The 17,930-nt window shown below is 37.5% G+C and overlaps 1 protein-coding gene across 5 annotated transcripts in view; it reads right to left on the bottom strand.

The window, feature by feature from the left end:
• The window catches only part of celsr1.L (cadherin EGF LAG seven-pass G-type receptor 1 L homeolog), a 114,784-nt gene that overhangs the window by 49,440 nt on the left and 47,414 nt on the right, over positions 1 to 17,930 (bottom strand). For all 5 annotated transcript variants that reach the window (XM_041586442.1, XM_041586444.1, XM_041586445.1 and 2 more), the window contains exons 2-3: positions 13,661 to 14,299; positions 3,143 to 3,365 (exon numbers count right to left, since the gene is read on the bottom strand). In XM_041586442.1, the coding sequence (XP_041442376.1) occupies positions 3,143 to 3,365; positions 13,661 to 14,299 (862 nt within the window). The remainder of the gene's footprint in view (positions 1 to 3,142; positions 3,366 to 13,660; positions 14,300 to 17,930) is intronic.

Genomic DNA, 17,930 nt, shown 5'->3' with positions numbered 1-17,930 from the left:
TGCTGAATCATACTGGATAATATGACTTAAAATGCTTATTTAAAGCAACAAGTACTACAAGATATCAGTGTTTTGGCCAGAACCCTTACCTACTATCACATACACACTGCCCAAAGTAGCCATTATCTAAATACTTGTCGCTGTGATGGGAGTTCTTTGGTTTGCTATTGTTCCCTATATTATATACCTCTTTGTACTCCTGTTAAAGCAAGATGTACACATTCCTGTTATTGTATGTGAATGGTGAGGGGATAAGCACTAAAAAAACACAGAGCAAAGAAATGGTATTATTAATTAGCAGCACAGTTCAAATTACCCTGTAGGTGACTGATATACTCTTGTTAACTCTTGTTAGTTTGATTATTTTAAGTTTTCTGCTGATGCCTGTTTGTACTTAGACACGCTGGGAAATGCAACAATATCAACTTTGACACTTTAACATTTCTTTTCAGGGGCAAATCTTTAACAACAACAGACAATTTTTAATAATTCCTGTGCATTAAAAAACTAGCTATAAAATAAATATTTCGAAAGTGAATTGTTCCCTCAGAGGGTGTAGGATTTAGTGTAATATTAACCAGACATGCAGTTAAAAAGGTAGTAAATCAAGAAGGCATTGCAATGAGGTTATATTTGCACAGCTCAGGAATGCAGAAAACCACGCCAGCGTCACACCTCATTTGTATTCAGTTTGAAGACCCTTTACGGAAGACAAATGTGGGCTAACAAAATAACTAGTCTTACAGAACTAGCATCTCATTAAGTCAGTGTTTTACTTACTATGTGCTGAAACACTTTCTGAGAGAGGGAAATGGCTACATTGTGAGTGTGGGGTGGAATGTGTCACTCTTTATTTAAAAGGAAGTGTTTAATGGATCATTCACTTAAATCTTATAATCTTGTATGTTTTCCTGAAAACTATGAGCAATGTATAATAATGTCATTTTACTTTTGCAATATGTTCCCTATGGTCCTTTTTCTGCATGCATAAGAAGTGAAAAAGCCTGTTTTCTTTTAGAAATTCACACTTCTGTGTTTCATCCTTACCATACAAGACATGCCACAAGCCATGATTATTTCAGTTGTATGTTCTATGCAAATGATTTCACTAGCTTCAGCTTACTGTGTGGTAGCAGCACTGTTTTCTGCTCATATATGAAGAAAAGTACTTTTGGACAGTTGGTCAGCTTTAGTAACCCAACAATATAAGTCAAACAAGCACCGTGCCACAGGGCCACTTCTCTATGGATGATAAAGAATCAAAGATCCTGCTTAACACATGAATGTGTTACCCCTTATCACGCAGGAGAGTATACTGTACTCTCTCCAGCATGGGAGACTGAAGTGGTTGGGTGTTCCCACAGACAGAATGGCTGGCACTGACCCTGTTTATAGACATAAATCCTAAATATGCAAAAACAATTATCAGGAACTGTGCACTGAGTCTGAGATGTTAATTTCATCTGGCTCTCCCCAGACTATAGTGTAGAATCCTTCATACAAAGAACTATAAACTGTGTGTATTATTTGACAGAGAAAGAGCTTACAGGTTATATTTGTCATAGCTTAAGTATGCCTTTTTTGTTCTGCACAAAATCCTGGTTAATATTAACTTTACCTATTCTTAGCTCTTCTAAACTTCACATACATCACATTCAAATTAATGCCTAGGCATGTGCAGATTAGCCAATTGCCCCAATGCACCACATGCAATTGTCTGCTCTTAAGGCAGATGTCAATGCTTGGAGCAAGACAAACTAATACAAGCTCACTTTACCAAAACAGAACAAAGCAGTTTCCTAAGAGAGTGTATTTCTGTATTTCTAAATTTCTATATTCACTATCCCAATTATTTGTTGCCTTTAAAACAATGTAAGGATAATTTTATTTTTTTTATTTTATCTTTCCTGGAAAAGATCATTCAGGGAAAGATTGTTCATATCAATGCACATGTGTAGAGCTGAATCGTCAGATATACAGGTAGAAACAATACAATTCTACCTGTATCTGACGATTCAGTACTAACAATGGCTTATATTCAGATGCCTTCAAAGGCCGGCCAGATCGGCAAGCCGACCAATATCCAAGTCTTCTGCAGATATTGGTCCACTCATCTCCCACCATACACACACTGAATATCATACGAAAAATAGTTTATGGCCACCTTTAGTCACAGATTGTATTTTGTATTTGTGTTTGATTCTTGAGGAATTTTGAAAATTATTTATCATTCCTGTTAACTAAATTGTAGTGCCATTTTACCCATAAGTAACTACTATACACACATTAATTAGTTCTTAGCATAACTCTAGTAAGTCATGTTAACCATAATAGTCATTCCTTGTTAACCCCTTAGAAAGAGACAAAATGCAACATGTGCAATAACACTTAGGGGCAACTGCCACATTAGAAGGCAATGACTGAATGTCTCTTATTCTTAGCACGAGTCTAACTGGCTACAGAAAAGAGCAGTAAGTACATTTGGGTCAGTCCCAGATAATGCTTCTGAGAGAGGAAGGATACTCAGTTCCTTATACAACCTCTGACTTAAAGGGGAACTATTGTGAAAATGAAAATTTAGTATAAGGTACATCATAGTAAAATAAGAAATTTTCCAAATATAATCAATTTAAAATTGGAACTGTTTCTGAAACATTGAAGTTGCTCTTCACTATTGCTCTCCTGGTATCTGTCTCTCTCCGGTAACTCCATGCAGGAATTGGGAGTCTGATTTTGAATGACAGTTCATATATTGGATATATTGGATCTTACTATCAATGAAAATAGACTCCCAACGCCTGCATGAAGAGAGGATGAAGAGAGACAATGCTGACAGAGGGATAGTGAAGATAAACTTGCTTATTTCAGAAACAGTATGGAGTTTTTAATTGCTTATATTTACAAAGTTTCTTATTTCAGTGTGATTAAGCTTATATTACATTTTCATTTTTGTGATTGTTCCCATTTAAATGGAAGGGGATAAAACAAGAAATTCCACACTTTCTTTGAAACACTATTTAAGAACAATGCATATATGTATTTTTAACCCTAGACATGCTATTCAGCCATATTATTCTTAAAATGACAGATATCATTATCTTAAAGAGTTACCTGCATATTGAACTTTACCGATTTTACTTACATTAGGGAGACTGTGAAATGGAAGCGCTGCCGTAATCCTTTAAAGGTAACGAAGGACTGTGGTGGAAAGCTTCTGGTGGTCATTTCACAGTAAGGCCTTTCAAATTCTCCTGGGGGGCACTCACACTTGAAACCACCAATCAGGAGGTTAATACAGGTTCCTCCATTCTTGCAGACGCCTGGAGTGCAGCGGCCAGATCGGGAACTCACTTCACAGTGTTCTCCTACAGAATATTACATTTGTCATTAATGTAATGTAATTAATAAATAACAATACTCTACATGATATTCATCTGGTAGTCAGCACTCTCCCTACATATTGAAGCAGTAGTCATTGGTGGGAAAATTGCCAAAGATCTTTTTCAATTTAAAAATAAATCTCATTAGGAATATGATCCCATGATATCATTTGCATATTGACCATAAGCAGGTTGGATAATTTGATGTAGTACAGTACTACTAAATAAGCAGAAATGCAAATTGTAGCTTAGATGTACTCTTTCTACCTAAATGGGCAACATTTTAATGAATGTGGGGAAATTTACAAAACTGATGCTTGTCCAAAATGAGGTACAATTCACTCTTTGTACCAGATTATGCTAAATTTAAAAAACATTTTTACAGGAATTGTATTATAGTTTTAATATAGTCACACCTGACAAAAGACACTGTTGTTTATAAAAAAATTGAGAATAAATGGGATATTTTAACACTAGAAAGCATGTTTTAATAATGTATCTTAACAAATCCAGATTTATATGCCAGCTCTGATATATATTTCTGATGACAAAACTAATGCACATTTGGTTACGTTGGAAAACAGTCAAACAAAATCACAACCAATCTGTTAAGACAGTAATTGTGTCTCTTCTTGGCACATCTATGTGCAATTTGCATATCTAATCATGCAATATACTGTATTGCTTGTCCTTAGTTATTAATGTATGAAATGTATTCACATACATTGAAACATGAACAAACTTGTAGATACGGGTACCTTTGACGAGGGCAATGAAAGCAGAATAATACAAAGCACTGCACTCACTGTCAAATCTCACCATTGATAAATACAGATAGGTCACATCTCAATGGGCTTAATATGAATAATATAGATTTGATTTCCAGATATTAACCACCTGAAAGAGTCGGCACACGCAATGTTGCACTACTCATGCGTACTTATAAATTTACTACAATTAAATTGCATTTAGCTTTATAACATATAAACAAATGCAAGTGCCAGAGCTTGGCTACTTAAAAGATGCAGATCTCTGTATAATAAACCTATCCCCTAATTCTAACTTGTCGCAGGCATTTAGTTTGATATACTGGATTTGATTAAATAGTTTCTTCCCCTTTTCAAGATGAACTCTGGCCAGCCAAGTACATGGAATCAGTTAACGCACAATATACAATTTTTCCAATCTGCTATCCATGTGGGCCATGTTGGTTGGACAACCCAATCATCAGCCTCTTCATGGCAGCTCTTTCAACTGCATTATTTTGGCCAATTTCACACAATTTCAAATGGCCATTTTCAAATTTTGAACTGTTTTTGTGAATCTATTTGCTTTTATGTGATATGCAATATTTAAGGACGGCTCATTTATGAGAACAGATTAATAGCATTGTTTAATTAGATATATGGCAGGGTAGGAACAAACTCTGTCAACAAGGATCACACTAATTGGGATCAGTCTGAAGCTACAAGGTCTCGCTAATTAAATTCTAGGTGGGTCCTCACAGGTGAGAAGACAGACAGGTATGGAAATATTGAGAAAAGCCAGCCGATTGTGGATATGACTAAGAGTCACTTAAAGAAAGAAACATACAAGCTTTTCCATTTAACATAGTAGTGTACATAAACTCTCTACTCACTAACAGGGTTGTAGGCATCCAAGAATACGAAGGTCTGCATAAGTAATTATGCACATGTACAAGCGAGGATGGACGAATCATAAGGCTAAGTCTAATGGTTTACATATGAAGCATTATACGGATTACTGTGGAGGCAGTTTTATACATAAAGATCAATAATTTGCAGCTGATTTACTCCAACGCCACTCTAATAAATCTTGTCCTGAATGCAGAGATATTAAGACCCAGCCTCTTGCATTACGTTGGAGGCAAAATAATTGTACCATTTTTGTAGAGAAATAAACACAATATATAACTTACAAGAGGCTTGGACACGCACATGATTTCAGGAAGCAAATTTAAACAAAGCCACAAATACGATTGCTGCTGATATAGTCTAATAACTATGTTTCTGTCCAATAAAAAGATGTGGAACACCCACTAAATAATAGGTTAATAAAGAATATCTTTTTTTATATGGTAACAGTGCACACAACCTTTTGGAGGCTTCTTCAGGTCAACTGAGGAACAGAGGATTTTTTTCTTTGAATACTATCACACAGTTTAATCTAAGTGGATTCAGCATTCAATTGCTATTTTGAGTGTTCAGTCTGTTCTTTTATACAATGGAGACTAATGGCTTATGACACTACTTTGTTCCTGTAACATCACAGAAAGGACATAAATATATCCTATGACATATAAAAATTCGAGCAAGAGTTTCAACTAAAAAAAGTTATGGTCGACCAAAGCAGTATGTCTGTTGGATATATATTTTTTGGCACAGAGATGGGCAATTAATAAAAACATTAAATCAACTGTATAAGAATGTTGCATAAAATCCACTTCATTTGCAGGTATTATGACAAAAAAGCTATACATAACAAATCTACTTATGTAAACATTGTTCACTGGCCAGACCTTTATTTTGTCTGCATTTTTAAAGATAATAATGTCAAACCTATTTGAATGTGTTTATATAGTATATACAACACTACATTAAACAGACGGAGAATTAGCCAACTATATTTAAACACAAAGTGCACTATAAAAGAACGAATCCCGTATGCAGGCTGGATGTGAAAACATTTCCACTTCTTACATTTTCATTTATGCGCAACATCACAGTCTGCTACCAGTGATAAATATGTAAAATATATGAATCTTATGTGAAACCATAGTTAAACATAACTATAAATATATTCATTCTCTGAATAGGTACAATTCTGGGGGAAGAGGTATCTATATTTTCTTTTTTTTAGCTCAAATGAAATAATCACTTACACAGTAATGTTAAATGGATTCTGTCATGATTTTTATGATGTAGTTTTTATTTCTAAATTACATTGTTTATACTGCAATAATTCACTCTAACATATAAAATTTCATTCCTGAACCAGAAAATGTATTTTTTTAGTTGTAATATTGGTGTGTAGGCAGCCATCTTAGGTCATTTTTCCTGGTCATGTACTTTAAGGGCTATTCCACACGGGGAGATAGCGACAGTCGCCGCGACCGGCTCAGGCGACAGTTTTGTATGGGCGCCTATGTAAAAACGCCTGTGCTAACCACACGAGGCGATGCGCTTTTCAACAGTCGCCTGAAAATGCCTCGCCAGGCATAAGAATGAGCCAGCACTTTAGGATGGAACTGCTTTCTGGCAGGCTATTGTTTCTCCTACTCAATGTAACTGAATGGAACACAGTGGGACTTTTACTATTGAGTGTTGTTATTAGATCTACCGGGCAGCTGTTATCTTGTGTTAGGGAGCTGCTATCTCTATACCTTCCCATTGTTCTGTTGCTAGGCTGCTGGGGGGGGGAAGGGAGGGGGATAATATCACTCCAACTTGCAGTAAAGCACTAAAGCGTGACTTAAAGTTATCAGAGTCACATGACTTGAGGCAGCTGGGCAACTGACAATATGTCTAACCCATGTCAGATTTCAAAATTAAATATAAAAAAAACTGTTTTCTCTTTTGAGAAATGGATTTCTTTGCAGAAGTCTGCTGGAGCAGCACTATAAACGGATGCATTTTGGACACTTCAGCTGATTAAGGAAGATTGCTCTATTGTACTAGTCTACATTTATTAGTTATATTGTACAACAATTTACAATGCATTAGGGGGAATACAAACAGTGTGACAAATGGAAACAAGCAATTTACAAACAACACAGCAAGTTGCCAAACTAGACCTATCTGTGGCACCTGCATTGTTTCCATTGTAATGCTGTTATAAGCCTCACAATGATTCCTATTTGCTTGCTCATGCTGTCTCTATTACTAGATAATGTGAAATGAGCATCTGCAATAATAGTACTGCCCATTTTTTTCCATGGGAAACATTTACAGGCAACTGCAGACGTTTTGACTGCTGTTGATGGCAAAACAGCATGCACGTATCTTCCAATGGTAGGCTTCGAAGGAATGCAGCTAGGCTGAGATAACTACAGCCCTGTGTCATGTATAAAAATATATTAAAAAAAAATATAAAGGCTAATAGCACAACCCCCAAAATAAATAAACAGGCGATTCTCCACTGGCCATTATTAAATACAGGGTAGAAAGATAAAAAATATACAAGGGCCGGTATATTTCTCCAGAAAACAAGGCCACCCTATGGCTCAGACACACAAAAAAGCCATCCATTTTACCTACCCTAGAATTTTATGGACACACCTGCCACACTGGTGCACTAATCAAGCCTACCTGAGAATTTTTGTCCCAAAAACCAGCTGCAACAGGTGTTTCTATCAAACCACCCGATAAGTTTTTATTTTTGTTTCAGTGTAACTTTTAAAAGGGAATATGGCAGGGTATGCACATGTAGCATTGCCCTAAGGCTAGTGCCATATGGGGGCTTAGCCTCCTATCCTGATTGCACCCAGGACCGGGTGCAGGCACATGTGGCTGGTTTCAGAAGGAGAAACTCTTGCATTTCTACGCCAAAATCAGCTACGTGTCTGCACCTGAGCCGACACAACGTTTCTGGGTGCAAGCAGGAGAGGAGGCTAATGCCCATGTAAGGGCCAAGTTTAAGCCTGTGTATTTCAGCAGGTCGATTTCAACCCCTGTGTGGCACCAGCCTTAGGGCAAATAGCACATTAAGAGATTCAAAGCATTTAGTTACCTGCCTGCTGGGCTAAAAATCACTCAGGTGGCAAAGCACTCTGGAGTCACCCATTGCCCTTAGGTTAAGGTCATACTAGGCAATTTCTCAACAATCTGCTCGAGTAAAGGTATCCAGTCCGAGTGTGCTCTGACAGGCAGATGCACACTGACCACTGCTACTAAAGAAAAAAGCCTGGTGTTACATTTGCCATACTGCAGTAAGACTGCTATACACTCAGCAGTGTTTATATGTTGTCTAAACAAAACCACACCTTGTCTGTTGTGCTCAGTGGAGCCTTAGGCTAATGTCATATAAGGCTGTTTCTCCACCTGCATAGAAATTTATTCAGAGAAAAAATCTGAAAATGGAAACTTTCATGTTTCTGCACCGAAATCCACTTCATGTGTGGGTGCACATAGGCCGATATCACGCCTGTCAGCGCATTAACACAGTGGAGTGTATCAGCTTTTGTTTCTGTCTGGATTTATACACAGGTGAATGTCTTCAAAAGACCTAATAGAGCACCTACAGGTACTTTTAGGTACTCAATAGTTTGCTTCTAAAAAAGTTTGGTTACTTACAATTGGAAAGTGCTGCACTCATTCCATTGGAACATTTATTTATTCTACATATTGTGCTTGTTCTAGAATAGAAGGCACGTGTTACATTTTCCAAACACGCCGTGGCTACTTTTACAATTGTAATCAACCATTTCTTTCTCCTAAGCCTGCCTTGTGGTCTGCAATCCCTTAACAAAGCAGGGATTTGATTATGGCACAAGCTCCTCAAAATTCAGCATTGTGTCCTTAGAGCTGGTTGTCACTACAAAAACATTATGTGGTGATTTTGCACCAGTGCTGTAACCTATACAACAAACTGGAAAATAGCTTTGTGAATATGATGTGAATAATGAATAGTATTGGGCGAATTAGACCAGTTTCATTTCGCCAAAAATTTGCCATTAAAGTCTATTAGCGTCAAAAATTTGCATGGCAAATTTATTTGGACGCACATTATTTTTTTTGAATGCTCCACACCATACAAATCTATGGGCGTCATTTCCTCAGCTAAACAAGCTGAAAAAATTTTTTCATCGCTAATAATGAACAATCTCTGTAAACACTGCATAAACAATATATAAAGTAAAATACTATAGTAATAATTACAGACTACATAAGCTAAAATCATAATATGATTGGTTGCTATGAGTAACTGCACTCGTGCAAAATTCACTACTGAAAATTATTTTTCTATATCCAAAACAGAGGGCTGATATTCTGCCCTAAGGCCTATCAGGTATTTTTACTACATCTGCTTATCTGATGCAGATAAAGAACCTTTATCTGGGATAATTAGAACTGATGTAATTGAAAAGATGATGCTAGTAAAGCCCTGAATGAATGATGTAAGAATATCCAAGGGAGACAGCAAAAGCATCTTCATTGATGTTATTAGAAGGTGCCATTTCACCTTCTAATAACATCAGCCATATTGAGAAAAGAAAAGGTGAATGACATGCATTGTCTGGCCAAAAGTGACTAACCTGCAACTATAAAGGAGAGTTCTGAGCTTTTGCAAGCAAGGCTCTCTAATTCTCTGGGTTCTTTCTGTATTACTTGTCTATTTTAAAAACCCTGCCTGTTTCATGTAAAATCCTGCTTAACATGTTAGTGTTTTATACATAAATTACCCCGATGAGGCAGTTCTTAATGGGATAACCAAAAAGAAATATATTTGCAGGTGGCAGGAATGGAAAACAAAAGCATTCACTATAATACCCTTTACAGCCTGAGCTCTCATGATCTTGCAGAACTAACAGTTTCTAGCCCAGGGCACTTTCGAAAGCATAACAAACTGCAGGAGTAGGCAGTCATAGACACTGTTGTCTTGTGAAGTCACTGAAACAGAATACCAACAGCACAGTGATGTCTCTCTCTATTTGCACTATGTAGCTGGGTGAAATGTATAGGCACACATTCACCCTGGCAAGCCTGGGCCTACATCCATAAATACTGTTATTATAGGGTGCCATCCAGGAAATGTTGAGCAATGAGAATAGCCAACCCCTGGCTTTACATCTCTAGATTAACTAAAACAATATGTTTACATATAGAGCTATATAAATATATTTTTGAATTTTTAGTCAGAAAGCAGACATAGTAGCTGCATGATGTGAAGAAGAAGATCCAGCAGGTGCCATGACAAATGTTTCTGTGTGGACCAAATAATGCCACTAGTATGTCTTCGAGCCTTTGGACTCAAAGGCCGGTGAGTTAACTAATCCCAGACTATTGTCCTTAATGACCCTTGGCAAAAAACCAACACATGATAATGAGTACCGTATATACTCGCGTATAAGCCGAGATTTTCAGCACCCAAAATGTGCTTGAAAATCCTACCTCGGCTTATACGCGGGTCACGGCTAAAAGAGCAGAAAATCTGGGGCCGTTACATGACGCTTTATTGAATGTTACTGTGGGTAAGTTTAATTAAGCCACAGAGAAAGCCGTCTTGGAAGTCGGCAGTGGTTAGGTAAAATTTCCTTTGCTTTCAAACCATTACAGTGTTGACTTTCTCTAGGTCTTTAAAATTAGGCATGGATTTTTTAAAAGAAGCCATTTTTTTTCTCCCCCCCGCGGGTCATACGTCCTTTTTCAACTTACCGGGAAGTATTCCTGCCCCCGCTTGGTGCACTACAACTCTCCTTGCGAGCTCTGTTGATGCCTTCCGACGTGGAAATGACGCGCGCTGCTGCTGGGAGATGTAGTTTTTATTGCGCAGTGACCGCAGAGCAGTCGCGCCATGGTGTTAACGGGCAGTGTGGACGTGCCAGAGCAGGACCATCAGCGGTAATTATTTTCCCAGGTAGGGGGGTCAGCTTCAGCCCATATAACTGTTGGGGTCTGGGGGCCGTAATGGGACTGCTCATCTATTTGCTGTGATGCCACTTTGTACAATTTCTACTCTGTTGGGCTCTGGGTTGCCTCGATGTGTCATGGCTGCATTCATTGCTTTGATAAGGGTTTCTGGCGCAGCTCTAATGGCCCCTGGTGCTTCTGGATATCTGTGGGTATCACTGATGGGCACTGGTCCAGTTTGGAGTTGTAGTTGGGCACAATATGAAGTCACTGTGCCACTCTGGCTTCTTTGCTGTGCCTGCCACTTTTGTTGTAGAGGGACATAAACTTTTGGCTGTGGGGCAGGTGTCCTGCCTTTCATCCATGTTATAGCAGCCACGTTAGATGCAAAGTACCGGTAATAGCTTTCTGCTCTTCTGTCTGTCAGAACAGCTACAGGGGACCATGTCAGAACAGATGTGTACCACCCTCTGCCCTCCCTTCCATTCTGGCTGCTAGGCTTATACGCGAGTCAATAAGTTTTTCTGGTTTTCATAGGTAAAATTAGGTACCTCGGCTTATACGCGGGTCGGCTTATACACGAGTATATACGGTATCTGGTGATAAAACAAAACTGATTGTGCCTTTAATGCAGGAATGCAATTCAGCCAGGCAGGCTAAATACTTGCTCATATTTATATGGTGCCTAAGTAACCTAGTCTTATCCACAAAACCGGGAGGGGTGCAATGTGGTGTTTGATGAATGGCATTGTAGGGGTATCCTTAGATGCATTCAGCAGCAGGTTTGTGTGCTATTTGCACTGGTGCAAGCTGAGTAGGTGGTCTGAGACCCATTCTGATGCTCACAGACATAGACTATAGACTGCCTACCTCATACCTTTAGTCATTCCATCTCCCTGTTCATTCCCTTATTTTAATGTTTATCCTGGATTCCCTTTTTTAATCTACTAATCTAATAAAAGTTATGTTTTAAGGTTGTTCACTGAGTGATCAGATTGTGGGATGGGGAGGTGCAGCTTTAAGGGTCAGTTCTTTTCTTTCTCCCACATGTGACTTATGTATCAGACCCTGTACACCATCCACTGTCTCTTCAATTGGTGGACGGTGCTCACTACTTTATACTTTTCTATTTTCAAAACTGTCTCTAGAGTAGGCTGCTCCCCTTGAAGCGAGATTCCAGTGATGTGAACAAGATATGCTTCTGCCTTGGGGACATATTTCAAAGTCAGAAAAAACTCTTCCCAAATTTCTTCCGAAATATCTGAGAGGTAGAACAACAATACTGCTAGCCTCATGATCTCTTATAGATAAATCAAATTTTATATATTCTTATATATATATACTTGCATATTTCAACACCAAAATCCACTCTGTATTCCTGTACCCTTGCTGACCCAGTGGCTCTGTGTACAGACACATCAGACAGCTGTTGGAAAACTTAGGGGCTGGTACTTGGCCTGGGTTTATGTTTTTTGCATGCTAGTCATTTATTTGTCCAATACATGCAAGCCCCTAGTGCCTGCAACTCATCTAACAACAACTTTTTTAAATTCAGAGTAACAGCTGAAGTATGTTATTTGGAGCTACTGATATACCCTCTATTCCAATAAGGAAACACAAATATTTAAAAATAAATAAATAAATAAAATATGCTCCTCTGTGAAGCACATTTAACACTGAGCAAATAACTGCCTGTATTAAAAAATGCACCTTGGAGCTCAGTTTACTTTGTATCAGTAATATGAAACTCACAAGATAGGTTTACTTTCAACATCTATAAATTACTAGTAATTACTTCAGGATAAGCCACGATCTTCAACGTTTTGAAAGAAATAAGGGTGACATTATCCCATGATTATCATGCAGAGGAAACAGATATTTTTAATGTCTGGCTAACCGCAAGGAGCCGTGAATTGAAATCCATGTCTGGAATATTTTCCATCATCAATCCTTAGTGGTTCTTATCAAAGAGATGACAGATTATAACATTTTGCAGTAGCATATTTTCAAAATACACACTGTTGAAAGGAACATAGAAATAGAAGGATTCCTGACTAGGGCTGAATTCCATCCATTATTACCACACTGACCAAAAATACCAACGCCAAGTTCATTCATTGTCTGAACAATGCCCGAAATGAACATGCTGTGTGCAGCAATCCAACATCGCTCCCAGCAACACAGATGTCATTGCTATGACAGATTTATGTCCTTTCCTGCCTGAAGCTCTTATATCAGCAGGTTTTTATGAACATTCTCTATTGTTAAGTGCAATGCCCATGGGCAGTTCTGAAAAAAACACTTGACTATATGATGGCAGCCTGTGGTATTTAGTTTTCACCCTATTGTGGGTCAAGATTTGGCTAAACATAATGAGGTAGCAGAAGTTATAAATGACCTCATGGCTTGGCTATTGCAAAATAAAAGGCAAAGGATTTTCAACTACCCTCCAACTTTTCTTGAACTACTTGTAATACAGTAAGTGTAGTTCCATGATGTCAGACAGACATCAAAATTGGTTAAAAGAACAACATCACCAAAAAATAGAACATTTGATTCATTTTAATTCTAAAATTAAATTCTAAAAACTTGATTCCTGATACACATATGCTCATCTACTTCATTTCATGTGGTTTATTCTGGGAGATATAAAAGCAATGCCCTGATAAAGATAAAAAGGGTTTGACATACCTGTATATTCTTCATGGCACTCACAAGAATATCCACCTTCTCTGCTTCGACAAAGTCCATTTTTGCCACAGGGATTGGAGTAGCACAGGTCAATCTCAGTTTCACAATAGTCTCCAGTAAATCCAGGAGGGCACCGACATCTCAAGCCATTGATGGGGTGGATGGGGCGAAACAGTACAGTGTTGGAACTTATAAATGGTGATGAGCTGTCGAATTTTAAAACAGATACACACTTCATGTAATTTTCACAAGGTTCTCTCAGACATATGTTGTCATCAAAAGGCAGCACTCGCTGTGTTGAGATCATGGTTAAAAGGGTTCTGTTAAGATAGATCTGTTCTTGGAGATCCTCAGAGTGGAAGAACTTATTCCGGACTCCTCCAGGAAGTAGGGCAGAAAAAGTTACATTTAGTATATTGGAGTTGACATCTGTGTCATTTTGAATATTAAATACAAAGATGCCATCTTTAGTGGTAGATAAAACAGTTGCAACTCCTTCCACAAACAGCGACAGGAGAGGGGACAGAAATTTCTCTTGTGACATATTTTCCAAACGCACCGTGATACTATTGGTTAGCATGTCATCCGTTATGATGGTCACTCGTAGGGTACAATGTGCTGTGACGCTATGGACACCATCTGTAAAACAGGAAAATAAACACATTACTATGTATTGTAAAGGGTTGCTTCATTTTAGAAGATTTTTGACAAATGTCCCAAAAAAGACCTTCCATAGAATATCATTAAGATTGCCACAAGTAAAATGTATTACTCACAGTTATCTGGCTTAACTGCAGGAAGATATGAAGGGAGTATCCCTTTAACTTGGTTATCATCTTATTTTTATAGATGACCCTATCAAAGAGGCTGCTATTTCTCAGACATGCTTAACCAAAATATTTTTCATTTCAATATTTTTGTTTCAATATTTTTTTTCTGTTTCACCTAAAGCACAAATCAGATTTTCTTCAACTACAGATGTGGTAATGCAGTCTATAAACTGATTTTAATTACATGCTATCTGCACTAACTTTTCAATTAAGCAATTTATAGATTGTGGTTACATTAATCACCACTCTGTGCAGTTTTATGAAGGCAACCCTTGCTAAAAAACTTCACTCAGAATTTTTTAATGATAATTACCTCCCGTATGTGCGCTGTGTGCTTTCAATTCAAAGGTAATGGAGAGGCATTTTTTATTTTTTCCCCAAACCTCCAAAACACCAGAGTGATGAGAACCTCCAGATCACTTCTTGTGCCATTACTCCACATGTGTGTATTTCCAGTAAATATCCCCCACAAATCATAGACTGGAAAGTTTTACAGTGACTTTTGTAAGAGGCCATGTTGATCCTCTAACTGTTGGAATAAATGCTCTTTTATTTTATCCAGAGTGCCGCCTATCTGCTTTCATGACTTTTGTAAGAGGCTATATATCAATAATCAGTTAAGATATATGGAGAATCAACACACCAGTATATGGTTAGGAAGAACAATGCCAGTGAAAAACCCTTCCCTTTCAAATGTGTGTGTGTATCCTAGGGATAACAATATAGTTACCATTACTAGCTAATAAAAATATAAAATTACTCTCTAGACTCTGAATAATTGTACACTTAATGAGACTGTTAACGAGCAGCCAGCTCTGGATGTTAATGTGGTAATCTATACAGTGGAGCATGCACCTGAAAAGAAACTGTTGTAATGTTTATTTCCTCTAATGGATGCTTGAATTTTTTTTTGAAGGGCACGGAATGCTGAAAAGCTTGGTCAGCCTTCAAAGTAACAACAGCACATTCCTGTTCTGATAATTACATATCCATTGTTCAGAGACAGCGTCTTTATTTTGTTTTATTTGCCATGGCAGATATTCTGTTCTCTAGAGAGAAACTCACTAAACTTGCTGTGGACCACACAAACGCCACAATCTGTGCTATTTACATAATGAATGCAATTGGTCAGTCCAATAATTTCTCATCTCATAATTGTATGTGCAGGATATCTCCTATGTTTCCAGGATAAGTTTGAAAGCTGACAATAGCCTGTGTGGTTTGCACCATAGCACATCATGTTTGTAAAATAACTTTACCTTCACCTTTATCATATGACATCATAATGTTTTATGATATCAGATAGATACTATTTCTAATAAATGATCCATCCATGGACTGTACTGCCATGCTTGAGTCAAACTATGCAATCTGGACTGTATGTCATTTTATCTGTAATGTACTGTACTGTAAAAAAAAGTAATGTTTGGCCCTTTAAAACTGTTGTATTATTACTATAACATAACTAAAAAAAATGTTTTCACTGTTATAGCACTACAAAGTTAGCACAAAATTACATATTTCTAGTAAAGGTAAAGAGTTAGATAAATAGATCTGTTTAATGGAAACATATGTTAGCTTTGAAAATGTGTTTATTGTTGCACCTGTTTTCTTTTAATCAGTAATAAAACATGATTCTGCCCTTAGGCCTGTTATGATCCCCTGTGTCTTCTGCATTTAAAGGCAGAATTAAATAATAGCTGCTGATAAATATCAAGGAATCAACTGACCAGCAGAAGAGCAGCCCAGCATGTGCATTTTCATAACTCTACACAACAGATCTATCTTGCAGTCACCAAATAGTATACACAAACACATTTTATTTGTGTTGGCTGAAGCACTGGTGTGACAGCGTCGCCGGCACAAGGGCACATACCGCATTACAAAACACGAGGGAACGAGAAAGTTATTGCTGGACACAAGCCATTTTACCAGTGCACATCATTCTAATCAGCAGACAAATGTGTTTCCTGTTTTCACAATCTCCCACTCATCTTTTCCATGGCGAAAGCATTTGTTCCTGGGTATGTGTATGTGTGTGTGTATATATATATATATATATATATATATATATATATATATATATATATGTGTGTGTGTGTGTAATTTTTTTTTAACAGTGTGTATGTATAATGTTTGTTCCCAATACTATACTTTTCTGTATAGTAAAAATGTACTGCTAAATGGCTGCTAAAATGATACATCCCACAAGAAGGTAACTGCTGCTTGAAGCTGGCCACAAATCTACTGCTCATGTGACATAAGCATTAAATAAGCAAAATATATGATGGTACACACAGAGAAAAATAACAGTCCGTAAAGGAAGATTATTCTAAAATTGTATTTGTCCTAATAAATGTATAACTGAGGGCACAGACACTCAATGCTAGTTATGACCAAAGTGGGGCACTTTAACTGTTGCTGGATTACAAATCCCAGAATGTGCCTTGAAACCTAGTGCTGCACCATAATTTCACCCAAGGCATGTGCTTCTGTTGCTTACCCCTAGTTCCAGCCCTGTCTTCATTCAAAAACTGTTTTTCCAATACACATTGATTAAAAATGATAAACTTGCTTTAAGGTTATTTGCAATTGTAATTGCTATTAAAATCCATGTTATTATGAGTGTTTCCTCGATTTTAATAAAAATAGCAGCAATCACCCCTGACCATTATAACTTCAAGGAGATCTCCTACCCTGGGCTGGGGGAGAGACAAAATTTAGCAACATTCTAGAGAAGATCACAAACAAAACTTCTAAGTGGAAGCTTTTCACAGCATACACAAAACCCATATGCAAAGCAGGAAGCAGTTTCACACTCTGAGATCCCAGACTTGCCCTTTTAACCAGAAATTAAAGCCATTTTGTTGCTACAATTACAGTTGGATCCTTAAGATTCAGTACAATACAATTAAAATAATTTGGATAGAACTTCATTTGTATTTGTAGCACAATATTTTTTGTTTGTTTGGGAGTTTTCATTATTATTTTGTATTATTATAGGTTATTTTTGCACATCATATTCCACAATTCTTTTACAGTTCTAAGACAAAAAATCCCCTAGTGGAATTTATAATCCTTACCTATGTTTTTGGAAATATTCAGTAGCAAACATTTAAGGGTAAAAAAGTCCATAAAAAAGTTTATAACCCTTTTAACTGACTCTGTATTTTAGAGAGTGCCCATCGACTGCAGTTAAAGGTCCTGAGGTCTAGCAATAAATGAGAGCCTCCTGCTAATCTGCAGTCATTTTGTTTCTAAAAGTCTCTTGCAGGGATGGATTATTGTGCATCTACAGCATGTGGTCACTGCTCCCCTGAGCACTCGCTACTTCACTAGGATATTGCAGCTGCTGCCTGATACCAGACTGGTTGCCTGTGTAACCCACATAAGCAGCTGTCACGTCAGATTTATAGCATGTCCCTTCTGGTGACCTCTTA

Source organism: Xenopus laevis, chromosome 3L (genome assembly GCF_017654675.1).
Source record: "Xenopus laevis strain J_2021 chromosome 3L, Xenopus_laevis_v10.1, whole genome shotgun sequence".
NCBI classification, from domain to species: domain Eukaryota; kingdom Metazoa; phylum Chordata; class Amphibia; order Anura; family Pipidae; genus Xenopus; species Xenopus laevis.
This window is presented reverse-complemented; position numbering and strand designations above follow the sequence as displayed.